The 27202-nt window shown below is 40.9% G+C and overlaps 1 protein-coding gene across 1 annotated transcript in view; it reads right to left on the minus strand.

Moving 5' to 3' along the window:
- The window catches only part of LOC140843905 (nuclear envelope pore membrane protein POM 121-like), a 47066-nt gene extending 30434 nt beyond the window's left edge, over positions 1–16632 (minus strand). The window contains exon 1 of the mRNA XM_073214321.1: positions 16214–16632. Within this exon, the coding sequence (XP_073070422.1) occupies positions 16214–16632 (419 nt within the window). The remainder of the gene's footprint in view (positions 1–16213) is intronic.
- Between the last annotated feature and the right edge of the window lie 10570 nt (positions 16633–27202).

Raw genomic sequence — 27202 nt, forward strand, 5'->3', positions numbered from 1 at the left:
GAGGCCACCTGGGTGAAGATCTTCACGCAGCCTTCTCTGATCACTTCATGCCTAACTGATCTGTATCTGCATCCACTGCAGTTTGGAGCTGAGTAAATAACACTAGCATATAAGCCTCACAAAGGCTGGAATTTTGTCTGTTTTGTTCGCTGCTATACTCTCACCCTTGGAACAGTGCTTGGGACATGGTAGGTGCTTGATAAATATTTGCTGAATGAATGAATGACTATTAGGTCCTCTATAAATATTAAAGAAGGTGTCATCAAGATATTGAACACTTAGAAAATTTGGTCATTCACTAATTCAATAAGCATATACTGAGTGACTGCTCTGGGACAAGCATTGTGATGGTTTCTGGGTATTCAAAACCAATTAGACCTGGAGTCTATCCTCATGAAGTTCACGGAACAAAATCGTTATCTTACAGAATCAAAATCTGGTGACTATTTACATTTTAACACCCATCAAAATCTGTAGGGAGCAGTACAAACAGATTTTTGTTAAAAAGGAAACCAGAATTTCACATATCTTAGATTTCACAATTTTCAGATTCTGATAATACCAAACTTTGGTAAAGATGCAGAGAAACAGCAGCCCTCAAAAATGGCGAATGGGGAGGAAAATTAGTACAATCCCTTTGGAGAGCAATTTTCCGGTTATCTAGGTGTACAAGACAGCCCAGCAGTTCTACTTCTATGTGAAAAAACCCTCAGACATGTGCATGGAGGTAGATACAATCATGTGAATTACAGCATAGATTGAAATGAACAGCTGGAAACATCCAAAATGTCCCAGCAGCAGCACAATGAATAAATAAACTTGGTTGTTCCAAACAGTGGAATCTTCTGGAGCTGTGAAAATGAATACATTTGAATTAACATGACTGAGTCTCACAAATATTATATTGAGCTTTAAAAAAACAAGTTGTAGAATGATAATGCAGTGTGATCTCATTTATATAAAGTTTAAACATAGACTATTGTACAATATATTATTTGTGAACTGAATTGATATATGTGTAGTGAAAGCATAAAATATACCTTGGAGGGTGACCAAACATACTGGTTTGCCTAGAACTTTCACTGTTTTACCACGGGAAGTTCCATATCCTCAGAAACCCCTAGTTTTAGGCAAACCAAGACAATTGGTCACCTTACCTGAAAAAGACAGCCATCGAGTTGAGAATGGTGGTTACTTCCTGAGGGAGAGGTTGAAATATGGAGTTGGGTAAAAGGACACTGGGTATAATTCACCTGAATTTGTCATGTTCTATTTCTTAACCTGGATTATGGGAATGCAGGTGTTGTATTCTTCTCTATTGTATGGCTGACATATTTCATAAGTACTTTCAGGACTCAAGTACTCACTCCTCTGGCTGCTCCCAGTGCTGGCAGGTTCATCATTTTACTCTCAGTGGGGTTTTGAACTTCCTCAGTTCCTAATTGTCTTTGTTTGAATAGATCCACTTCATCTGTGGGGCAGCCTGCAGTCAATGACTGGTCAATGCATAGGTATAAAGGCTCATCCCTATGTCCTCAAGGTGGGGCCCTCCTGAAGGGCCATCCAGGCTCCCGAGCTCCTTGTGGAACCAGCCAAGATGTCTGTTGTGAGAGCATCACAGGCCAATCACTCCTTGTGCTCAGTCCCGTTTCCTTCCCGACCCTCACAGGTGCTGTGCTCAGTCCCGTTTCCTTCCCGACCCTCACAGGTGCTGTGCTCAGTCCCGTTTCCTTCCCGACCCTCACAGGTGCTGACCAGGCAGCGCTGCCCAGTATGCAAGATGCATGCAAATCTCCATCTCAGAGTCTGTCTCCTGGGAGAACTTGATACTATCCTTCCAGGAAAAAAAGAAAGAGAGAGAGAGAGAAAGACTGAGAGCACAGTGAAATTGAAAAAATAACTCCTCTGCCTCTATTTTTTCTTCAGTATCTGCCCACCCGCTCTTGTAACTTTTTTTTTTTAATTTCAAGGCTACATGCTACATGGAATTCTAGGTGTGGCTGGTCAGGGTCTGGCTATGAAAAAGAAAAGGGAAACAGCGATTTTCAAGGAGTAATGACAAAATGAAACTATTTCTTTTCTATAGAGGGATTTTGTGGGTTAAAGAACATTCTGGCACATGGTTTTATTGCTTCCATCAAATAAATCATTCAAGGATAGGTTATTCCATTAGGGCAGAAGTGTGTTGCTCTGAAAAAAAAACAAACAAACAGCCTAAAACAATATAAAATGAATCAGTGACTTGTGTAATGTGCATAACAAATACTCAGAGGAGAGAAGAAAATCAGGGAGATAATGCAACAGGGTCAGCTTCAGAATATAGACAGAATAAAAATAAATGAGAAGAGGAAGCATTTCGAAGCAGTCAGCTCACTGTGTAAGCTTAACAGATCTTGGAGAGAGGCCAACCATTTGATCCTGGATTATAACCTAAAAACTGCCTAGAGCAGAGGCTGCCTCATCTGAGGTCTTTCTTTGAACCTGTTCTCCCTCCACTGGCCAACCTCCCCTCCCAGTCCCAGCCCCCATACATTTGCACCTGGATAAATTGCACACTCCAAGACAGAAGGGCTTCCTCCCCCCAGACATACTCCCTCACTCACTCACGCACTCTTCCAAATTCCTACAGTGGATCCTAACTACTTGAGATAATGTCTCATGTCTCCCTAGCCAAGTTCTCTGCGGACAGCCACTGACTGCTACTGCCTTCTAAAATCTGCTGGCAGGAAAGGGCTCTGGAAGAAGGCTAGGTTAACATCACAGTTCCACCACTCACTAGCTATGTGAGGTTGCTCAAGTAGTCACACCCACCTCAACAATAAAATGAGACTAACACTCATAAAATAGAAAGAGGATTAAATAAGAAAATGTTTCCAAAGCATGCATTGCAATGCTCAGAAAATATATCAATGTTTTAATGAATGGTTGAATAGTTGCATTTTAAAACATTGAAAAATAATGATTCTAAGAAGGTGTAGGAACAAAATCCATATTTCAATACTATGCAAGTTATTTTAAATGGACTGTGATGTTGGATTAAAATAAATCTAGTGAGGAAAGAAGAGAGGAATAAACTTCACATTCTCACCAAACCATCTGTAGAAATGTTAAAATTAGAACAATCTTATGTCAGAGAATTGTCATGTTCCTTGAACTGAATTGTAAGAAAAAAAAATGGTCAGGTTCTGTTTAATGTAACAATTCTTATGAGAGTAATTAAAATCTGAAGTTCTGTTTCCTTTTTTAGAAATAATGTCTACTTGAAATGAGCTCTAATTGTCCCTATTTACACACTGACTGCAGGGCGCCCATCCTGCTGCAGACAAACACTATAATTAGCTCCATTCAGGAACAAAGCAGTGACCATCTTTCAGCTGCTTTCTGGCTTTTGAGCTTAGGAGGCAAAGGAGAGTTTTTGGCTCTCTTGCAAAAGGGAATTTAAATCTGCCACAAGCAGTCAGTTGCAAGAATGTTAATTGCACAATTTGTTACAATTGATTTATACAGGCCCCAGGAAAGAATAAAGATCTGGCTAAAATTGTCAAGTGACTAATCAGTGATATGTGAAATTTTCCCTTGGTATTTTAATGGCTGCATTTAGAATAAAATGGTAATGTTGACCTATTTCTCACACAATGAAATAAACCTGATAATATTTTGAGATGTCTCTTAATCTATCTCATAGATATCACCTTTTTGAATGTTCACTATACTCTGCTTCACATTCAATATTCTGCATTTTTCAAATGAAGAACTTCCAGTGAAAAAAATCTTAATTAATGGAATTAACGCCTTATAAAAGAATGCATGCCAAAGTTCAAACTGTGCTACTGGGCCCACAAAGTTTTTAAGTGCCACCAAAATCCTTTATAATGAGCATGTAGACTGAATTTGCACCCTGTCCCTTAAAACACACATGCACACAACACCCACCCACACATACACACATTCAGCTCAGAGGAAATAGAAAGATTCCACTTAGGTGTGTTACTCACAATATTTAATTTTGCTTGTTTCATTCAATCTAGAGGTCTTTATTTTGTGAATTTAATCCATCTATGTTTATTGTGATTTCTGATGTAATTGTGGGCTCTCTCTGCTATTTTACTCTGCATTTCTATTTTCACAGTTTCTCTTTTGTTTCTTTTTCTCCTTTCCTGCCTTCTGTTCTCTTTGCCCCCTTTTTAAACCAGTTTGCTAATGTTTTATTTCTGTTAATGGTTACATTAAAATTTTTAACACACACATAAAATACTACTCTCCAAGAAAACAAGAAACCATGTTTATCTTCCATCTTAACCCCACCCATCACCATTTTTCATGTTATCTAGAATTTTAGGTTCATTTTGTCTCTAAATAAGAAAAAGTTTTTCTTAAAAACTTTTCTTAAAAGTTTTAAAGCCATAATTATTTCCACTTTATAGTCAGTAATTGCATTCCTCAATTATGGATTATTTTTCTTCTTCCTTTAGTAATTTCTAAAGGAAGATCTTTGGATAATATCCTAGTTTAGTCTTTGCCTGAATATACCTATTTCTTTATCTTTCTCTCTTTTATTATATTAGCCTTGGGAATATGGAACAGTTTCACATGGTATAAAATTCAAGTAAGTTAAATGTTGTTTTAGCTGGGTATAAAATTCTAGCTTGAGTATTGCCTTTCCTTGGTACTTTTGAGATATAATTCCATTTATCCAGGCATCTATTTTTGCTGCCTAGAAATTTTATATCAGTCTGTCATTGTAGTTTTTCTTTGGTGGCTTTTAAGAATTTTCTCTTTCTTGATATTCTGCTGTTCTGCTTCTATGACATATTTAAGAGTGAGTGGAAATTAAATTTTTTGGCCTTACTTCATATACCTGGATAAACCTTTTTATATACCTTTGATGTACCTTTTTGTCTTAAAGACTTATGTCAGAGCATTACAATATTTTATGTCTCTTCACTTTGGTATTTTCTGTCACTTCACTTCTCTGAGCTGTATTTTGGATGATATTCTCACTTTGAGTCACTGATTCTTTAATTAAATTCAGTGAACCATTTACACCTTTTCAATTTTTTTATTTTCCACAATTTTTTATTGGTAGTTTTTCACAATTCTTACTTTGTGATTATAGCCTCTATCCTTTATTTCTTTCAAGATTTTAAACATAATTAAAAGTTGTTTGGGGTTTCTTGTATTTCTTTTCCTCTGAGTATAAATTTTCTCATTTGTTTGATTTGTTGGTACCTTTCATGGGTTTGGATTACCTCATTAATTTGTAAGCTTGTGGCCTCAACCTTCACTCATTACTATGCATGACTGTTTTCCTTTCCTATAGAAACTTTATTTTTAACCATGAATATAGATTTTTAAATTTAAAAGTATATAAGCTGTTATTTTGATGTATGTGTGATAGAAAGAAAAGATTCCATGTGATCTGACTTCTCTACTGGGGAATCAATTTACATCCTTCTCCCCAAAGACACAATTACTTAAATCTTAGTTTTCTCATCTGTAAAGTGGGGATCATAGTATGTGCCACATGAGGTAGTTGTAAATGCCTAGCACAGTATCTGGTACATGGTAGGCATCTATACATGGGAGCTTCTGGTATAACTATTAATATTATCAATTGACTGGGTTATTGTGAAATTGCATCAATTTGGGAAGACAAACAGGTAATTGAATACTTAAATATACAAACATTTATAAAACTTAAAGAAGGGACTGATCAACTATGTTTGGGATAGCTGGGAAGCCTCTGTAGGGAAGACAACTGAACTTAAGACTGGGTAGGAGTAGAAATATTGGAAAAAGTGGAAAACCCTTTTCAAAGATGTGAAAACTTGAAACAGCAAGTTATTATTTTTTATTAAGGTATAATTGATATATACTCATGAAAGTTTCACATGAAAAACATTGTGGTTACTACATTTACCCATATTATCAAGTCTCCCTCATACCCCATTGAAATCACTATCCATCAGTGCAGTAAGATGCCACAGAGTCACTACTTATCTTCTCTGTGCTGCACTGTCTTCCCCATGACCCTCCCCACCATGTGTACCAATCCTAATACCCCACAATCTCCACCCCCTTCCCTCCCCCCAACCCTCCCTACTGCCTCCCCTTTGGTAACTGCTAGTCTCTTCTTGAAGTCTGTGAGTCTGTTGCTGTTTTGTTCCTTCAGTTTTGTTTTGTTGTTATACTCCACAATTGAGGGAATTCATGTGATACTTGTCTTTCTCCGCCTGGCTTATTTCACTGAGCATAATACCCTCCAGCTCCATTCATGTTGTTGCAAATGGTAGGATTTGTTTTCTTCTCATAGCTTAATAGTATTCCATTGTGTATATGTACCACACCTTCTTTATCCATTCATCTACTGATGTACACTTAGGTTGCTTCCATATCTTGGCTATTGTAAATATTGCTACAATAAAAATAGGGGTGCCTGTGTCTTTTTGAATCTGAGATCTTGTTTCCTTTGGGTAAATTCCTAGGAGTAGATTCCTGGGTTAAGTGGTATTTCTATTTTTAGTTTTTCAAGGAATCTCCATATGGCTTTTGACAATGGTTGAACTAATTTACATTCCCACGAGCAGTGTAGGAGGGTTCCCCTTTCTTTGTATCCTCACCAGCATTTGTTGTTCCTATCTTTTCTATTTTGGCCATCCTAACTGGTGTGAGGTGATATCTCATTGTGGTTTTAATTTGCATTTCCCTGATAATTAGCAATATGGAGCATCTTCATGTGCCTGTTGGTCATCTGAACTTCTTTTTGAGAAGTCTCTGTTCAGATCCTCCACCCATTTAATTGGGTTATTTGCTCTTTGGGTGTTGGGAGTGTGAGTTCTTTATATATTTTGGATGTTAACAACCCCTTGTCGGCTATGTCATTTAAAAATACATTGTCCCATACTTTAGGATGCCTTTTTTGTTCTATTGATGGTGTCCTTTGCTGTACAGAAGCTTTTTGGTTTGATGTAGTCCCATTTCTTCATTTTTATTTTTGTTTCTCCTGCCCGAGAAGATGTGTTCAGGAAAAAGTTGCTCATGTTCACATTTAAGAGGTTTTTGCCTATGTTTTCTTCTAAGAGTTTTATGGTTTGATGACTTACATTAGGGTCTTTGATCCATTTTGAGTTTACTTATATGTATGGAATTAGACAATAATCCAGTTTCATTCCCTTACATGTAGCCATCCAGTTTTGCCAACAACAGTTGTTGAAGAGGCTGTCATTTCCCCATTATATATCCATGGCTCCTTTATAGTATATTAATTGACCATATATGCTTTATATGTGGGCTCTCTAGTCTGTTCCATTGATCTGTGGGTCTGTTCTTGTGCCACTACCAAATTGTCTTGATTACTGTGGCTTTGTAGTAGAGCTTGAAGTTGGGGAGCATAATCCCCCCAGCTTTATTCTTCCTTCTCAGGATTTCTTTGGCTATTTGGGGGTCTTCTGTGGTTCCATATGAATTTCAGAACTATTTGCTCTAGTTCATTGAAGAATGCTCTTGGTATTTTGATATTTTGATTGGGACTGCATTGAATCTGTAGATTGCTTTACGAAGGCTGGCCATTTTGACAGTATTTATTTCCTGTCAAATAAATGAGCAAGGGATATATTTCCATTTATTCCTGTCTTTTTTAATTTCTCTCATGAGTGTCTTGTAGTTTTCAGGGTATAGGTCTTCCCCTTCCTTCATTAGCTTTATTCTTAGGTATTTTATTCTTTTTGATGCAACCATGGATGGAATTGTTTTCCTGATTTCTCTTTCTGCTAGTTCATCTTTAGTGTATGGGAATGCAACAGATTTCTGTGTATTAATTTTCTATCCTGCAACTTTGCTGAATTCACATATTAGATCTAGTAGTTTTGGAGTGGATTCTATAGGGTCTTTTATGTGCAATATCATGTCATATGCAAAGAGTGACAGTTGAAGTTCTTTGCCAATCTGGATGCCTTTTATTTCTTCGTGTTGTCTGATTGCTGTGGCTAGGACCTCCAGTACTATGTTGAATAAAAATGGGGAGAGTGGGCATCTTTGTTATGTTCCTGATCTTAAAGTAAAACCTTTCAGCTTCTCACTGTTAAGCATGATGTTGGCTGTGGGTTTGTTGGATATGGGCCTTTATTATGTTGAGGTACTTGCCCTCCATTTTGTGGAGAGTTTTTATCATGAATGGATATTGAATTTTCTTGAATTCTTTTTCGTCATCTATGGAGATGATCATGTGGTTTTTGTCCCTCTTTTTGTTGATATGTGATATTTGATGTTGATGGATTTTTGAATATTGTACCATCCTTGCATCCCTGGAATAAATCCTAGTTGGTCATGATGGGTGATCTTTTTGATGTATTTTTTAATTTGATTTGCTAATATTTTGTTGAGTATTTTTGTCCATGTTCATCAGGGATACTGGTCTGTAATTTTCTTTTTTTGTGGTGTCTTTGTCTGGTTTTGGTATTAGAATGATGCTGGCCTAATAAAATAAGTTTGAATGAATTCCCTCCTCTTCTACTTTTTGGAAAACTTTAAGGAGGATGGGTATTAGTTCTTCACTAGATATTTGATAAAATTAAGCAGTGAAGCCATCTATTCCAGGGATTTTGTTCTTAGGTTTTTTTTTTTATTACAAATTCAATTCGTTGCTTGTAAATGGTCTGTTCAGGTTTTCTGTTTCTTCCTGTGTCAGCCTTGGAAGGTTGTATTTTTCTAGAAAGTTGTCCATTTCTTCTGGGTTATTCAGTTTGCTAGCATATAATTTTCATGGTATTCTCTAATAATTCTTTGTGTTTTGGTGGTGTCCATAGTGATTTTTCTTTTCTTATTTCTGATTGTATGTGTGTAAACTCTCTTTTTTCCTGATAAGTCTGGCTAGGGGTTTATCTATGTTGTTTATTTTCTCAAAGAACCAGCTCCTGCTTTCATTGATTCATTCTATTGTTTTATTCTTCTCTATTTCATTTATTTATGCACTAATATTTATTATGTCCCTCCTTCTACTGACTTTGGGCCTCATTTGTTCTTCTTTTCCTAGTTTCATTAATTGTGAGTTTAGACTGTTCATTTGGGATTGTTCTTTCCTGAGGTAGGCCTATATTGCAATATACTTACCTCTTAGCATGGCCTTTGCTGTGTCCCACAAATTTTTGCAGTGCTGAATTATTGTTGTCATTTGTCTCTATTTATTGCTTGATCTGATCTCTGTTTTTATTTTGTCATTGATCCATTGATTATTTAGGAGCATGTTGTTAAGCCTCCATGTGTTTGCAGGCTTTTTGGTTTTCTTTGTGTAGTTTATTGCTAGTCCTACCTTTGTGGTCTTAGAAGCTGGTTGGCACAATTTCAATCTTTTTGAATTTAGTGAGGCTCATTTTGTGACCTAGAATATGATCTATTCTTGAAAATGTTCCATGTGTACTTGAGAAGAATGTGTATCCTGCTGCTTTTGGGTGGAGTGTTCTGTAGATGTCTGTTAAGTCCATCTGTTCTAATGCATTGTTCAGTGCCTCTGTATCCTTACTTATTTTCTGTCTGGTTGATGTGTCCTTTGGAGTGAGTGGTGTGTTGAAGTCTCCTAAAATGAATGCATTCCATTCTATTTCCCCCTTTAATTCTGTTAGTATTTGTTCCACATATGTAGGTGCTCCTATGTTGGGTGCATAGACATTTATAATATTTATATTTTCTTGTTTGACCCTTTTATCATTATGTAAGGTCCTTTTTTGTCTCTTGTTACTTTCTTTGTTTGGTAGTTCATTTTGTCTGATACAAGTACTGCAACTCCTGCTTTTTTCTTCCTATTATTTGCATGAAATATCTTTTCCCATCCTTTCACTTTTAGTCTGTGTATGTGTTTGGGTTTAAAGTGAGTCTCTTGTAGGCAGCATATAGATAGGTCTTTTTTATCCATTCTTTAACTCTGTGTCTTTTGGTACATTCAGAACATTTACATTTAATTTAGCATAATTATTGATATATCTGTACTTATTGCCATTACAGGTTTTAGATTTGTGGTTACCAAAGGTTCAAGGGCAGCTTCTTTACTATCTAATAGTCTAACTTAACTTGCTAATTCGTACATTGTTTCAAACACAATCTAAAGGGTTTTTTTCCTCTCTTCTTTTTCTTCCTCCCTGACTCTTTATATATAAGGTGTCATATTCTGTACACTTTGTGTATCCCTTGACTGACTTTGTGGGTGGTTGACTGAATTTTGCATTTGCTTAGGATTAACTGGTCTACTTTCTTTACTGTGGTTTTATTTCCTTCTGTGACATCTGTTTAGCCTTAGGAACACTTCCATCTATTGCAGTCGCTCTAAAATACCCTGTAGAGGTTGTTTGTGGGAGGTAGACTCTCTCAGGTTTTGCTTATCTGGAAATTGTTTAATCCCTCCTTCAAATTTAAATGATTATCTTGCCAGGTATTCTTGGTTTGAGGCCCATCTGTTTCATTGCATTAAATACATCATGCCACTCCCTCCTGGCCTGTAAGGTTTCTGCTGAGAAATCTGATGATAGCCTGATGGGTTTTCCTTTGTAGGTGATCTTTTTTCTCTCTCTGGCTGCTTTTAATAGCCTGTCCTTATCCTCGATCTTTTGCCATTTTAATTATTATATGTCTTGGTGTTGTCTTCCTTGGGTCTCTTGTGTTGGGAGATCTGTGCACCTCCATGGCCTGAGAGACTATCTCCTTCCCCCGATTGGGGAAATTTTCAGCAATTACCTCCTCAAAGACACTTTCTATCCCTTTTTCTCTCTTTTTCTTCTTCTTGCACCCCTATAATGTGAATGTTGTTCTGTTTGGATTGGTCACACAGTTCTCTCAGTGGTTTTTCATTCCTAAAGATCCTTTTTTCTCTCTGTGTCCTCAGCTTCTTTGTATTTCTGTTCTCTAATTTCAATTTCATTTATTGTCTCCTCTACTTCATCTAGTCTTCTCTTAAATCCTTCCATTGTATGTTTCATTTCAGATACTTAATTCTTCAATGTTTTTATCTCATTCCTGAATTCCCCCCTGAATTATTGAAATTTTTTCTATAACTCCATGAGCATATTTATGGTTTTTATTTTGAAATCTCTTTCAGAAAGATTGATGAGTTCAGTTTCACTTGGCCCTTTTTCTGGTGTTTGTGGAATTTTGGTTTGACTGGGTCCCTTTGCCATTTCATATTTGTAGGTGGGACCTTTAGTGCCCAGAAGCTCTACTCCCTGGAGCTGCTCAGCCCCTGGAGCGATATCTGGGGTCACAGGGGGAGGAAAGACCTTTTTATTACTTCCCAGCTGCTATGCCTGCCTCCACTGCCAGAACCAGTGGGTCAAGCACACAGGTGTAACCCTCTGTGTTCTTGTGTTTGTAGCTGCCATAGGCAGGACTTCCCTCTGGCTGGCCTGACACCAGGACAGTGTCTGCCAGTTTTCAAGGCAGGTGCAGGCTTGCCAGGAGGAAAGCAGAGCAGGCTTCTTATCATGGTGGGGGGCCTTGGAGCTGTGTAGCCAGCCAGGGGGATGGAGCTCCTGAAGGTCCTGAAAGTTCCCAACCTGCAGGGCAGTGTTCACCTGACCAATTTTGTCCACTTGTCCTTTCTCCTGAGAAGTAAGGTCTGTGCAGTCCTTGCCCCTTTAGCAGCCCTCTAACTGTTAGGAAGTCTCTTCAGACTGCCTGCCTTTATTTTGTCCCATAGCAGCCAGATTTGGATCCTTGTTTTCCCCAAGTGGCTGGAATCTCAGTCTCTTCAGGTATTCTGTCTATCTTAGCTTTCCAAAACCACTAATCTCCAGAGCACCATGCAATGTAGGTTTGTGCTCCCAGAGCAGATCTCCTGGGCTTGTTTTCAGCAGTATTACGCCTTTACTCCCTCCCTGCTCCATTTCTGTTCCTCCTGCTGGTAAGCTGGGGTAGGGGAAGGGCTTGGTCCTGCTGGATCACGGCTTTGGTATGTTACCCTTTGCCATGAGGTCTGTTATTTTCTCCAGGTGTATGCAGTCTGGCACAGCCTTTTTTCCTGTTGCTCTTTCAGGATTAGTTGTATTAATTATATTTTTGTATTATATGTGGTTTTGGGAGAAGGCCTCTGTCTCCACCACCATCTTTAATTCAATCTTCATCAAATCTTTTCTTAAAAATAGGCAAGGTATAAATCATCAGCAAGTAGAACTATTAAATAAATTATACTATGTGCCCTATTTGGATTAATAGCATTTTAAGAAAGGATGAGATGAAGCAGTGGGGACAGGGAATATAAAAGTGTTATTACGTGGCCAATTTTTAATTCAAAATAAAAAGCTAGACTACCTTCTGGGTTTCTATATGTGCTTGTGTGTTTGTGTGTGTGTGTGTGTATAACTATGTATATATATGTGTGTGTGTACAGATTGGTATTCAAAACATGTTTGCATATACATTTGTATACATTTGTTTACATGTCCATGTATATGTATGTGCACAGGTTGGTATTCAAACCATACCTGTGTGCACAGTTGATTTTTTAAATAGTTTAAAACAATATGGCCATCTAAGTTCATATATAAAGAAAAGTTTTTAAATAAATTCCTTTTAATTGATACAACTGCTGTCAATTTTTATAAGTTGTAGTGAAAATAATGAATCAAATAATTTCTAAATTGCTCACTGGTATTTAAAAGTTGCTGGGTTACCTTTCATGTGACTAAGTGAAGCTCCCTCTGAGCCATGATTTGAAACCCAGAACTGCATCAGACTTTAAAGATACTTCACCACTGAAATGATGGACATTAGGTTCCCAGAGCCTGAGACTTTGTTGCAGGCAGAGAGGAGCTAAGCCTGTTACTTCCATGATACAGCCAGGCAGCCTCTGGATGCCAATGCGCCTCATGTGGACTGGACCCAGAGTACCTTCACCTCGACCCTGGCTCAACACATACAATCCTGCTTGAGTAATAGAAAAAGGAAGGGTGAGTCTCTTTGTTCCTAGAATACTCCTAGTCAAATTCCTGGATGTGGTCAAGGAAATGGGTGCTATTACCTGGAGGTTCCTGGAATCACTACTGATAGGACCAGAACAATGACCCTCCTTATTCAAGCTGAACCGCCAGGTGGCGCCAACTGCAGCATCCAGATGAACAGATGTGGATCTTGCAGCTCTTAGCTGTTAAAACTTGCTTTATTTAATTAACCTGGCAATAATGACCCTGTGTTTACATGCCTGAGGTTTTTTGAACTTCTCATTCTGTATTATGGGTGGGTGGGGGATAAACTTTAGATTTCTATGAGGCTGTACCTTAATTTTTTCCCTTCTCATCAATATTTTATTTTGGAAAATTTGAAACCTGGAGAAAAGTTACAAGAACAGTACAATATATAATGAATTCCCATATGACTTTCATGTAAATTTGCAGGTTCTTAACATTTGGCCACATTTTTTTTCTCTCTCCAGGTCTATCTGTACATTTTTATCCTGAATCATTTGAAAATTAGTTGCATCATCCTGAGTCTTCATCCCTAAATATTTCAACCTGTGTCTCTTGAGAAGAAGGACCTTCCTTTATATAACCATAATTTCTCTCTATATTTAACTCTAGGGTCTAATTAAAGATCACACTGTGTTTAGTTGTCTTGATTCTTGAGTCCCCTTAATCTGGAGTGGTTCCTTAGTTCCTCAGCATTTTTTTCTTTTTTTGGTCTTTTATGAAATTGACATTTTTGGAGAATCCAGGCAAGTTTTTGCATTTGTCTGATTTTTTTAAAGGATTAAGTTTGGGTTGAACATTTTTGGCAAGAACATCGTAAGGTGATATTGCATTCTCTTAAAAATAATCTTCAAAAGATTCCAGTGACTCTGTTTTGCAATATCGAATAGACTTTTTATTCTAGGAAGAAAACCTCTAACCACTGGCTCTTAATTTTAGAACACACATACAAATCTTATTGGTGTTTCCAAGTTCATCACTCCAGTCCCATTTTCACAAGTATATTTTAGAAAATGGAAAGCATGTAAAACGAAAGGAAATCAACAACATGAAAACTGGTGGACTCAAGTTTGTAAGGGATTTCATCTAAATTAAGTCTCGGCTAGTTCCATTAAATGCTGTTTCTGATGGACACCTGGATTATTTGTCCAGCAACCTTCCTTTCAAAAAGCCTCCCCTTCCCTCTTTGTGTGGCCTTAGTCAGCTGTTAGTCATGGGACTCAACCTCCTTAACTGTGGTAATTGGTTCAAGGATAGGTGGGATGTCACCTGGACATTCTCCCTGAGAGATTATGCATGGATTCTGAAAAAGAAAGTCCTTTTCTTCCTCTGGAATCATAAGATAAATAATAACACTGGCTGGAACCATGTGTGGTTGGTCATTTTCCTGATCTTAAGGAGCAAGTTCTGCAGAAGAAAATAAAATTCACACACACGAAATGAAGCTGAGGCAAGCTGAGATGAACAGATCAAGAAAGAGGGACAGAGTTGGTCCACATGACATTTTTTAGTCCGTGAGTCTAGCCATGCCTAAAGTTAGCAAGATCATTTATAAGGTCCTCCTCCCACCCCCTTAAGTTACTTTGAATTGTATTTCTGTCTCTTGCCACTGGGTTTTTTACTAGAGCACTCATGATTTAAGGACGTGGTCAGAATCTCAGATATATTTCTTTGCCCTTGTGGAAGTCATGGCAAGTCACTGAAGAGCCACTGTTCCTGGGCTATAAGTAAGGATGATAATACTCACTTCAGGTGTGCCCACTGTGCAGATTAAGGAGGGAACTAATGAGTATTTCACAGTGCCTACCTAATATTAGGCAATCGATGATGCTAGAAATGTGTACAGAAATCTGGGGCATCTACCTGGCATCTGCCATTTGCTCTGTGCCCTTTTATTTCCCTCACTCTGCCCAGACTAAAGCAGACTTTGCTGAGAATAGTGCTTGGGCAGGTCATGTTCATTGATCACTGTCATCGCCTTGGTTATTTTCTCTCCATTTGTCCTGTAAGTGCAGCAATGTGAGCAGAGTTGAATATGTCTTAAGGATATTCAGCATTTAGTCAGGTTATTACTGCTTTTCCAGGTGAGTGAAGCCATGGGTGTGTTGGATTCTCCCAGAGGAGGACGCCACCCCAAATCACTCACGAAAGGCGTCTCTTGATGCAACAAGCAAGAGGAATTTATTCAGGAACCAGCTAGCTGGGGTCCAAGTGTTAGCCCGACGCAGCGGGTCTCAACAAGGACCCCGAGCAGTCAAAGCCGGAGGTTTTTATAGCATTTTCTAAAAAGACAGTATTGTTCTACAAGCACATAACAGGGTTTTTTTTTTCCAAGGACACATAAATCTTCGGTTGGCGCCACATCCCGGGGGTTTCACGAGATAAGAACACCCTCAGCCATACAGTGTTTCAGCAAGATAAGCTTGGTATGTATGACTAACTGACCAAGGTTAGCTGTCTGAAGGCCGCAGCTGCCCACCACCTGGTGTTCATGATTAACTTGTTTTTCACCTTGTTTTTCAAGGGCTTTCTGAACATATTCAGAAAATGGCCTCTGGGCTTCTTAAGATAGCTGTGCTCAGGCTAACCTGCTGTCTTCACTGAATGTTTAGGTCCTACAGGTGAAGCTGAGCAGAGCTCACTTGTACTATTTTTGGCATCAGGCATTCTCAACGTGAGCAGATGTTGGAGCATTGGTGGGGTGGGGGGAGCGGGGAAAAGCACAGAGAGGAGGAAACACTGGGGTTGCTGTTTTCTGCTTGTTACGTGTTTGTTTTGTTTCATGCATCCATCTTCTTTCTGCAGTGGTTTCCAGAAACAAATTTGTTCTGTCAGAGCCCACAGTATCCTTGGATCTTTTTCTGTCACAGGGACCAGTGGCAAATAGTCTTTCAGAAAAGCAAAATTTCCAGAGAAGTCATGAGGCTTTTGCAAACACCTTCACACTCAGGCATATCACAGGGACTCCATAATGGCAAAGATTCTCACAATTGCTAGATTTTTCTTGGCTTCTGTTCTAAGTATCAGCATCAGTTCAGAAGGGGCCATCCCAGGTGGGAGCAAACAGAAGTCCTGGCTTACTCCAGGCCTGGGAGATCAGTGAAGATGACACAGAATTGCTGTCTGGGGCAGGCTGTTCCGTGGCATGAGTGGTGGCTGGCCCGGACTTTCTGCCTTCTGTGCTCTGTTTGGAGAGGTAACGAAGGTGTGGCAGTGACCTCTCATGTTTGAGAGGTCTACCTCCAGTGGGGAGAATCTGTGGGGCTCACTTTGTGGAAGTCTGCCAACCCAATTTCCCAACAATCTCATGCACATTTTGGGGCTGAGCGATGCTAAGCCCAGGGCTGGAAAGGGATGATTTGACCAGACCTTGGTTCCAAGGGTCCTGTTTGAAGAGTAACCTCTTTTCATTGCTTAGGTTCACTTGCACAGGGAAGGGGCTGGCAGGTTGGGCCTCGCAGGAGCCCAGGAACGGTCTGAGTACAGCATAGTCTACTGGGTGCTCCCATCCAACTCCTAGAGGAGATGCTGCAAGAAAGGCCTCACCGCCGCTCTCACATCTGTGAGTGGCCGGAACACCGCTCAGCACCGCACTGGGTCCTCCGTGTGGGAGGCCCCAACGGCATCCAGAGCGTTTCTTCCTTCTAGAAGAGCTGCTGCGGGTCGCGATGAGACTTGAGGGGTCCATTAAGGGAACATGAAGGATGGTGGCAGCCGTGGTGGCCACAGGGAGGGGCCTAGGTGCAGCTTTTGTGGGCCTCCCCGCCTCCAAGGACCAAGGCAGGCCGCGGTGTGATAGGAGATAGTGCCCCCTGGTGGGCTCCGGAGAGATGCCACGCTGGCTCGGCTCCGTGTGGTGGATCAGCCTCAGTGATTGGGGTTGAAGCGGTGCCTGGCAGAGAGAAGGACAGGATCCTTTATCGGTGAGCTCATGAGCGCCTCTGCCCCAGGCTTCCCAGAAATAGGTGGGGGATACAGGATGGGACAGAGAGAGGACAGATGCAGGGAGCTATGATTTGTTGCTGTAAATGTAACCCCAATGTTACCCTTTTACTCCCAAGAAGTGTGGCTTGGGAATGGAGTGGAGAGAGGGGATGTGGGTTCCACCTCTAATTTCAAGTCCACTTATTCAGTTGATAAACTGCTTGTGTTGCAGAAGAGGAGAAATGAGAAATAATGCTGGGTTGTTTCACCTAACTGACTGAGAAGCAGGATTTATTTGGAGGAAGGCTGATTCAGTGCCCTGGTGCTCTGGACAGCACCGAGGAATCCCGAAGGGACCTCTTAGCTTTCCTTCAATTCCCCCTGAGGACAAGGTGTCTAGAGGTAGATGTAGAAATGTTTAGGGGTTTGTAAGCAAAGACTCTGGGGAGAAGGTTTGAGCTAAAGTAGCCCATCATTGAAGACGATTGCATCTAAATCAACGTGAGATTTTAGGACATCACTAACAATAAAGTGAAGGAAATAATACTTAGATCACTAAAAGAGGCTCTTTGGGAATACTGCTTCCAGAAATAGTGACTCTCTGGGATTAACCATGTAAAATCTCTTATTTTCTACTGAGACTAATTTGTACACAAAAGCATAAATCTACAATAGGATTGCTGAAGCCATAAAGTCTAGTTTTCTGATTTGGTTCTGGGAGATTCAGTGTGCACAGTACAAAGGACATTTTACATTGTGATCACAACCTGGTTTTCTCTACTTTTTAGCAGCTTGCATGCTCTTAATTAGATCACAAACTTCTCACATTCAGTTCCTGTATTGGGAAAATGTGGATAATAACATTTGCTGAGTTCCTGTTATTGTGTGAAGGAAATATATATTGAAGTTTCAGCATAGTTATTAATACAGTATAGTATTTATTGTGATCTTATTTTAACAAAGTTTTTCTGAGCCAACGTAACTCAAATGAGCACACGGCATCCAGAGTATTTCTTCCTTCTAGAAGAACTGCTGCGGGCATCGCGATGAGACTTGAGGGGTCCATTAAGGGAACACAAAGGATGTTCAGCCACAGCTGACCATGGAAGTGAAGAGGACATGTGCTGGCAGGCAGAGCCTCAAGGTAGGTCAGCATTTCTGTGCTTCCATTTCTATTGGCCACAACTTTTTTGGAGATACCGAATATAAAGCTCAGTAACTCAAATCTGAATCACAGCAAATACAGTTTTAAATCATTTGAACTTTGATCTACCTACCACGGGGGGATGGTCTAATACCTTAAATAAATAGGACTTGAACACTTGGATTAAACTTTAAACTATAAAGGGCTGTGATTATTTATGCCACATCAAGCATCCAGAAAAACCAAAACCAGAGAGGAAATAAAGTTAAGCTCTAGTTGCCTTATTTAATCTAACTTTCTACCCCTGATTGCCCTGTAAGTCACTCTCCATGGCTGCACCTTGTGGCTCAGGCCATACAAAATCTAGATCGACCCTTGAACAGGATATGTGGAGCACCATGAAGGCACAGAGATAGGACACTGTGTCGGGCTAGGAAGGCTTCTCAGAGAAGGTGAAACTTAAAAATGAGTCTCATCTTATAGGATGAGAAGGGGATTAGCTCCACAAATTCAGGGAGAACAGCAACATTCCAGGCAGAGGGAGTCATCTGTGTGAGTGGTGGGTAGGTGGATGAGTGGAGGAGAAATAAAGATCTCTCCTAACTATGGTCAGAGCTAATACTGGCTCTTCTTCCACTGGAAGTAGCATAGTGGCTAAGGACATGCACTGTATGATGGGCAAGACCCTGATTTGAATCCTGGCTATGCTGATTACTTATTACCTGTGTGGTCTAGAACTAGTTATTTCCCTCAACTTCCTAGGCCTCAAGTGCCCCAGGGAAAAAATGAGGACATTAATATCCCCCTCTCAGTGCTGTTCTAAGAATTAAGTGAAATTTTGTAAAGCTTTTAGCACAGTCCGTGGCACATAGTAAGTCCCGGATAAATGACAGGTTGGCCATCACCATCACTGTCATCATCATCAACAGTGATTTCCATCCAAGAAAATCAGTGACTCACTCTGACAGCCACTTGAACATTTAGCAAACACCAAGGTGAGCTAAGTCATCTCAAAAGTAGTGATCTCCAAAGGAAACACACAGAGATGTCACCTGGAGATCTTCATTGGTCCAAACACTCAACTCACCCTGAGAAACCAGAGACAGTTTCGGATGCTGGCTACTGACCTGGGCATGGGGAATCGGGCACCACGCACAGTACAATAAACACTGGGTTTTATCCAGGCAGTACTGAGAAGCAGAATGGCTCATCTGGAAAGGAGGTCTAGGTTTGTTTGTCCTTTGTAAGAACTGACACCGTGGACTGTCATCTTTGCCCTGCACAGAGTAGCAGCATGCCTGAAAGAGACCAGTTAGAATACTATCTCCTGAACTTAATTCCTCCCTAACCTTATTTCCTATCTCTTCTGTTTCTTCATTTTTAAAACAGAGACACTCTAATTAACTCCCAAGGTTGTTGTGGGCATTAGACAAATGACCGAAAGAAACCGACACAGTGGTTATTCGTAGTTGTGGTGTTACCCAAAGCCATGCAATTCTTAGACAACTTGTTTTTCTCAGAGAGAAGAATGCCACCTGCCTATAATAAATATTTCACAGAAGTTAAATTATTTATGTATTATATACTTGGGTTTACACGGAAGGAAATTAGTTCCTTTAGAACAATAACATTGATTGGCTTAAATAGAGACAGCACACTACCATCTTTATTTACAGACCCTGGACCGAGTTCAAGCACACAGTGGCACATTATAGATGTACCTTCTGACCTGCAGACAAATATGAGGGTCAAAAGATCAATTAAGTAGTCTTACTTTGTGAGTGGCAGGGAAAATATTTCAACTAAAATATTGATCTTGGTTCTGAAATGTAAGACAGCTGAGCTAAATAAGTTCATGTATTCACTGAGAGTAGCATCATTTCCTGGCTTGTATCCCAAACTTGGGGGCATGTGGTGGAAGCAAACAGAACCCAAAGATAGGCAAAGAGGGTAAATGAATATGTACCAAGTACGTATTCTGGCCAGGCACCTTATCTGGCCGTTTCACACAGGTAGCTCACCTAACGTCTTTTCATCTTTGGGAGGTTAATTTCCTTGTTCTTTGTTTTCAGGTAAATAACAACTGGCCAGTGGCAAGTGCCACTAAAACCAGGATCTGACCCAAAGACCAGTGTCCCACCCTTAGCCTGACTATTTGGTCAGTTCGCAGACATCCACTGAGCTGCTTCTATTCACTGGGCACCTGGGATACAAAGACACATCAGGTAAGTTTTCTGTCCCCAAGGGACTCACAGTTGAAGGAGGGCAGTAGACAAACAAACCTACAATTACCGTGTAGGGTGGAAAAGGTGGGGGTCAGATGGTGATTTACTATGAATCTTAAGCTTTAGGACTTCACAACTCCCCATTTATGTGTGCGCCTTCTAAATAAATATCCACATTTGTACCTGGATCTGTAATGGTAATTTTGTATTGTTCTTCTTAAAGAAGGCCCCTCAAATTGTATAAGCTTCAGGACCTGCCAAGCCTGGATTCAGCCCTTGGGAGGATACAGGGAGAGCCATGAATGTGCACTGCAACATCTGCATCAGCCAAGAAGGCTTCCAGAGGGTGGCACTTGAAATGGGACTTCAGAGAACCTACACAGAGTGGAGGCGGGGGACAGGGTAGGCAAAGAGAAAATTCAAGAATATTTCAACTTATTCGGGAAGCAGTGACACCATAGCACTAGACGGTTGTCAAGAAAGCTGCATTGACTGTGGGGCAGCCAACAGAAGATGGGGTACTGGGGGGGAGGGGCAGGAGAGATGCTGGAGCCAGTGTAGAGAGGGAGTTTTGGCTGAGCTGAGGCAGGAGTGGAGGAGCACGGTGACTGGCACAACAATGGGGGAGATGCTGTTCCCTTTGCTGCTTTAGAAATGGAGGAGTGGGACTGTGGACAGGCACACTGAGTCGAATGTTCATGAGAAAGAGAAAGGAAAACATCTGTTAAGTAAAGAAAGGGCAAGAAAAGGGGGAAATGAGAGCACACAGGAAGACACTTAAGGCATTCTATAAAGAAAACAATTGTGGCTCTCCCCCGCTGCCTGTAGAGAGCAAGCAGTGTGTCTGTCCCCTTCGGATGTGATCCCCCTTCCTCCGCTACCACACCAGGTACATTCCTGCCTCAGTACATTTGCACTCGCTGTTCCAATATCTGGAACAGTATTTCCTCAACTATCAGCATGGCTGTTCCCTTATCTCCTTAAAGTCTTCGTTCGAATTTCACCTTCAGAGAGATAACCTTCCCTGATTACCAAGTCCCTCCATTTCCTGTCTCCCTTCTGTGCCTTATTTTTCTCCATTTATACTGATATTTTCTCACCATCTAACATTATATCTTTATTTGCTTCATCTATTTCTCCTTTCATGAGAATAAAAGTGCCATGAAGGCAAAGATCCTGTACTTTCAGTTTCTAGAATGTTCCTGACATGTTACAGGTGCTTAATAACACAGACAATGAATGACGTCTCCCTTCTCCCTGCACTGAGGCTATCAAGTGTGAACATCAGGTTTCACAATGACTCAGAGAGACAAGCTCAAAACCGAGTCCTAGGGCAGGCAAGAGGGGGGACAGAGATATCCAGCCGAGCCCTCTGCGGGAAATTCCCCCAGAGGACATTCTGCCCTACGACCACTGTACGTGACTGGGAAGCCACAGGCCACCAGGGATTCTGGTAGGGTTGGATTTCCAGTTTTGACATGCCATTACTCTCTTAATGTTTTAAATGCTTCCCATTATAGTTTAGTTTTATAACTGTGTGGTTATAATAACAATGGTGATACATATAAAATATATAATTATAACAACAATCCCAAGAGGAGTGGGCGACATGATTACTGGTTATTTTACATATTCCCAGGGGCTCCGGGAAAGTGGGAAGGCTAGGCTGCAAAGACATGAAATTAATTAACTGAAAAACTCATCTAAGGATGAACTGACCTCGTTCTTGCTCAAATGAAAATACTCCTTACTAATCTTAAAGACTCACTTCTTATGCGTTTTTGTGGGTCCCTTTCATCTTAGAATTTCCAAAGATAAGCAGTTGACTTATATTTCTTATTTTGCAAGTCATCAGACCCCAATACTAAGTTTTTTTGGTGGCGTTGGTGCTGATTTGTATTCATGTCTGCAAAATAATGTTTCTGAATTAAATACATCTCAGAGTCTTGCTCCAAGTTTTCAGAGAATTAAGTAACAACAAATTACCCCAAGTCTGAGGAATGATGAAGTTTCAGTATATATCAAAAATTGATTCAATGACCACTAAGACATAATAGCTGACATTTATCGAGCTCCTAAACTGTACTAGACACTATGCTGTGTGTTCATGGTGGACAGAAATGACCTCATTTAGCTCAACATTTCAATTTCAAATCTATAAAAATTTTATCAGGCAACAGATGTACAAAGATAAATGACAATTTCTGTCTTCAGTTGTCTTTTGTGTTAGATTAACTTCTTTTATGTCAATGAAATAATACGGAACATTCTCCATCAGTATGAAGAAACGTGTGCCCACATTACCTTCAGGTGGGCACTCAGAGACCTTCATGCTGGCTTCATGCCTGCTTATCTTCCCTGCCTTATTGTTTTCTCCCCCCAGTCATATCCTAACCCTACACATTTCTCTCAGGAAGCCACATGGTCTCACATCTTTAGGTCTTTGTACATGTCCTTCCCTTTGCTTCTCTGGTCTGTCAGCTGAATTCTGAATGTCCTTCAGAACTTATTCCACACATGGAGTCCACCGAGTGGGTTTCTTTGAAACCCCAGTCCTCCTCCTTCACCCCCTTGGGTCAAGGAGCTGATCTGTAGTTGTGGATGTCTTTTGCGTCTGCCTTCCAGTGTCCAGTCTCCATTCATTTGATCATGGCACGCAGTTTCCAATGAGGAAGTCACTCCTCCCACTTTCTGCCCATAAGGTTTGGATGGGGCTAATCCTACTTCCAGCTTCACAGAGTCCCGGTTCAGCATCCTGGTGAGCGGCTCAGGGATGTGCACATGACTCACCCAGACTGCTGAGAATCAGCTTCAGCTTTTTGCTAGAGGCTTTGAGAAAGAGGCTGTTTATTTTAGCTGAGGTTGCTAAGCTAGCTGACAAACCCAGTGGCTGTCTCTGGCCCATGCGCGGAAACCCAACACAGAGGAAAGAACAGCTTGGGTAAAGAGAGAGAGATTTCTAAGGAGGCAGATCCAGCTTTGAAATGCTTGAAAATGTTACCCATAGGGAGCTGTGCTAATTTCTTGTTGAATAAATGAATGAGCCCATAAATTCTCCTTCCCTTTAAACTAACCTGAGTTGGGTTTCAGTCATTTGCAACAGGGAGTATTCTATTAAATACACCCTTCCTCACTGTTCTATGATTGCTAGATGATAGATGGGTGGACGGATAGACAATGTGAACCAAGAGCACTGCTCTCAGCACCCTGCATGTCTGCTTCCCCCCAGAACTGTGAGGTCCTTAAGGACGGAGTCTGTCATGTGCCTCAGGATATCTTTAGTATCTGGCATAGTGTCAGTTGAATGAACAAAGGAATGAATTGTTTCCTTTCTCTACCTGATGACTTAATAGAATGCTACAGAACCTAAAATGGATGTATGTAGTCCCAGAAACCTTTTGAGTCACACTTAATGCATGTATGTCATACTGGTGATGACTTGTGTAGGAATAACCCTCACAACCTCCTGGGAGTCAGCATTAAGATGACCACACCTCTCATTTTAACACCACTGTTGATAAGAGATAAAAAATCCCTGCCTTTAGAAAATTATAGTATCATATGATGTAGGCCAGACTTAGGTATAATAACAACACATTTATATGGTATTTACTATGTACCAGGCTCTGTTTCAAGGCTTTGTATATATTAACTCATTTAATCCTCACAACAGCTTTACAACATATGTGCTATTAGTATTTCCACTTATATCTGGGAAAGTAGAGGCATAAAGAGGTTTACAACATGCCCAAGTTCACACAGAGCGTGTGTGGCAGACACTCCCTGCGGTAAGGATCCAGTCGAGGCTGATGGAGGGTGAGTCAAGAAAAAGCATCTAGAAAAATGTCTTAGCTGAATAGAAGGAGAAGAATATGAAGGAAAGCCTTTGTATTATAGGGGAAAACATGTAAAGGTCTAGATTCTATTTCACTTAAAAACTCAATGTCAGCTTTCTGCAAAATAAGGAATCAGAAGGAATTAGAAGTTTGTAATTAGCACCTACCCATCTTCCCTTTCTTGTCCAACCCGTTACAGTACCTTCCACGTACCCTCATGAAGCCCCCATATCCCAGGGCCACATAGATACACACCTTGGGCAGTGTAGGCCTCAAATCTGACTCTAGTCTTCCCTGTGAAACGTCTCATTTCGTTCTAGAAGTAAAGAATGCTCTTTTCCTTTTTAGTGTGGTTCCCCTTTTTAAGGACTGTTTGGATTTTAAACAGAGGACTCTAGAGATTAGTAATAAAAGCATTTAGCCAAAGGAATATTTTGGCTTCTAACTTTCCAAATATTTATAAGCACAGAGATACAGAATAACCTGGATGCGTATGATAAGAAAAAAACTCTGGGTAAGACTGATTAAATGCTTACTATGAACAAAGCTCTGTGTCTAATGTTTATATGCTGTGGCAGAGACTAAAATTTCCTCCCATTATCTATTATTCACTTCTTCCGTATTGGAAGGAATCCTGGTTTTTAACTGGGCATGTGTCTGGCTGGAGTAAAAAAAATCCCCAGCTTCTCTTTCAGGTGGAATGTCTATATAGTTAAAGTTCTGGTCAATGGGAGGTAAACATGCGTCACAGGTCATGTTTGGGAAATGCCCTTAAAAGAAGGAGGCGGGCGGCCTGCCCTTCTTTGTGCCTGCATCCTTCTTGCTGGTGGTACTGTACCCAAGATAGGGGTTCTGGGATATCATCATTTACAGTAAGAAATACATATTTGCACTTTGTTCTATTTCTGGCACAGAACTCCTAAAGCCTTGAAATTTCCTAAGGGATGAGAATGATAAAGGTGCCTTGTTTTGTTAATGAGGTAACTTTAGACTGCACCTGAGGTTGGGCTGGTGGCCCTGAGAACCAGCCGTGTGATCAGAGGGTCAGTCTTCAGGCCCACGCCCAGATCACGGAGGAGGGGAGGACTATAGATTGAATCAATCACCAATGGCCAATGATTTAATCAATTGTGCCTATGTAATGAAGCTTCCATAAAAACCCAAAATAACAGGGTTTGGATAGCTTCTGGGTCAGTGAACACACAGAGATACGGGAAGACTGGTGCATGCAGAGAGAGCATGGAAACTCCACACCCCCTACCCGTTCCTTGCCCTACCCATCTCTTCCACCTGGCTGTTCTTGAGTTACATCCTTTTATAATAAACTGATGATCTAGTAAGTAAAATGTTTTTCTGAGTTCTGTGAATAAATTAAACAAACTAAATGAGGGGGCATGGGAATCTCTGCTTGTAGCCAGTTGGTCACCCTGGGCTTGGCTATTTGCGTTTGAAGTGGAGGGCAGTCTCGTGGGATGGAGCCCTGAACCTGTGGAATCTGAAGCGGTCTCCGGTAGATAGTGTCAGGACACCCAGCAGGTGTCCCAACAATCACTTGCAAAATTCCAGAAAATCCAACAGTCTGCCCTTGTGAGCCCATATGTGCCAGCTCCAGGACCTCGGCAGTACATTCGCTGAACTGAAGAGAAGAAGCTGCAGGGAAACTGTGGGATGTTTCCGACTATCCTCCCTAACACCCCGGTTTCATGGCGTGGGGTCTAACCAGGATAACAGCATTCCAGAGCAAGTTGACACCTGTGTGCCCACATGATGTTAGGCCTGCAGTGATTAAAGAGCCATGGCTTAACCTCTGGCCTCTGAGGGACGTTGATGGAACTACACAGGACGTGTCACGGCTTCCCTGTTTCTGTGTGATGGGCGATCCTTGTTCCAGGAGATCACAAGGAGCAGGTGTCTCTTATGGACACAAAGATGTTCAAATGTTCCTCCTGCTGACAAAACTCTGAGAATGTCATTCCTGGAGCCCGGGGAATGTTGTTCTGCAGGGAGAAGCAGGACCAGAGCACCAGGGTTTGATAAAGAAACTCCTTTGTCACAAATCCACAGACAGCATCTTACCGGACATGTTGGAGGTGGGCAGTGCTGCTTCGTGAATCAGTGGATAAGGACTCACAGTTCAGTAGGGCTGTACCTTGAGCAAGTGCTGGAGGGAAGATTAAGACATAATAAGGTGTCCATGGTGACAGGGGTGATGCAGGGCGCCTAGAGGGGGATTTGGACAAAACCTGTTCCCCAAGAAAGTTCTCTTAGGTACCACACCCTTTGGAGGAAGCCTGGAAACTCTTGTTGGAGCCCACCATACATCCTCTGTAGTGTGTGGACAGTGAGTATGTGCCACAACTGTAAATAGTTCTCCTAACAGAGTGGGTTCAGTCACGTTCAAAAAATTATTTTGTTAGCTGTGTTGATTACAGATTCCAGACTCCTAGAAGACCCCACACCAGGATTAGAGTCCAGGTTCTCCACAGGAGCAAAACAAGGCTTTCAGTCTGCTCCCAGAATTCTAGCTCACCCGGGGCCTAAGCCTGTCTGTCCTTCTGCGTTACATAAGCAGGACATTCTGACCTAGCTCCGTTCTCCTTGGCAGCTCTCTGCTCCTTCAGAGAGGCCGTTTCAAGGTCCTGATGTTTTTGATCCAGCTCAGTTGTTCTGAATCTGGTGCATTACTCCCAAGGTTGAATCACAAAACCCACACTCCTCTGAGTGGATCCTCTTTCTTTAGGGGCAGCACAGTGCTTCTCTGGGACCAGGACTGTACATGGCCCATGGAGGTATCATCCTCCGGTTCCAGCATGTTCCTATTCACGAGGCAGTGATGATTCCTTCTTAGTTCACAATCAAGCCTCGGAGGGCCCATGAACTCCCAATATGGGTAGATCATACCACCGTGTCTGATTTTTGGCATAATGGGTCTACCAGATTCTCTCCAGCCCCCTGAAAATTAAGGTCTACTGAAACTGTCTCTACCTTTTGGGAATTTTGAGCATTTGACTTTGAAGTATGTAATTGCTTTGTTCCTCTATTCCATTGAACATTCTTAAATTTAGAAATGTGAAGTTGTCATTTTATACATTCTCTCTCTATAATCTTCCTATCACTATCATTATTATT

Source organism: Manis javanica, chromosome 10, assembly GCF_040802235.1.
Source record: "Manis javanica isolate MJ-LG chromosome 10, MJ_LKY, whole genome shotgun sequence".
Lineage (NCBI taxonomy): Eukaryota > Metazoa > Chordata > Mammalia > Pholidota > Manidae > Manis > Manis javanica.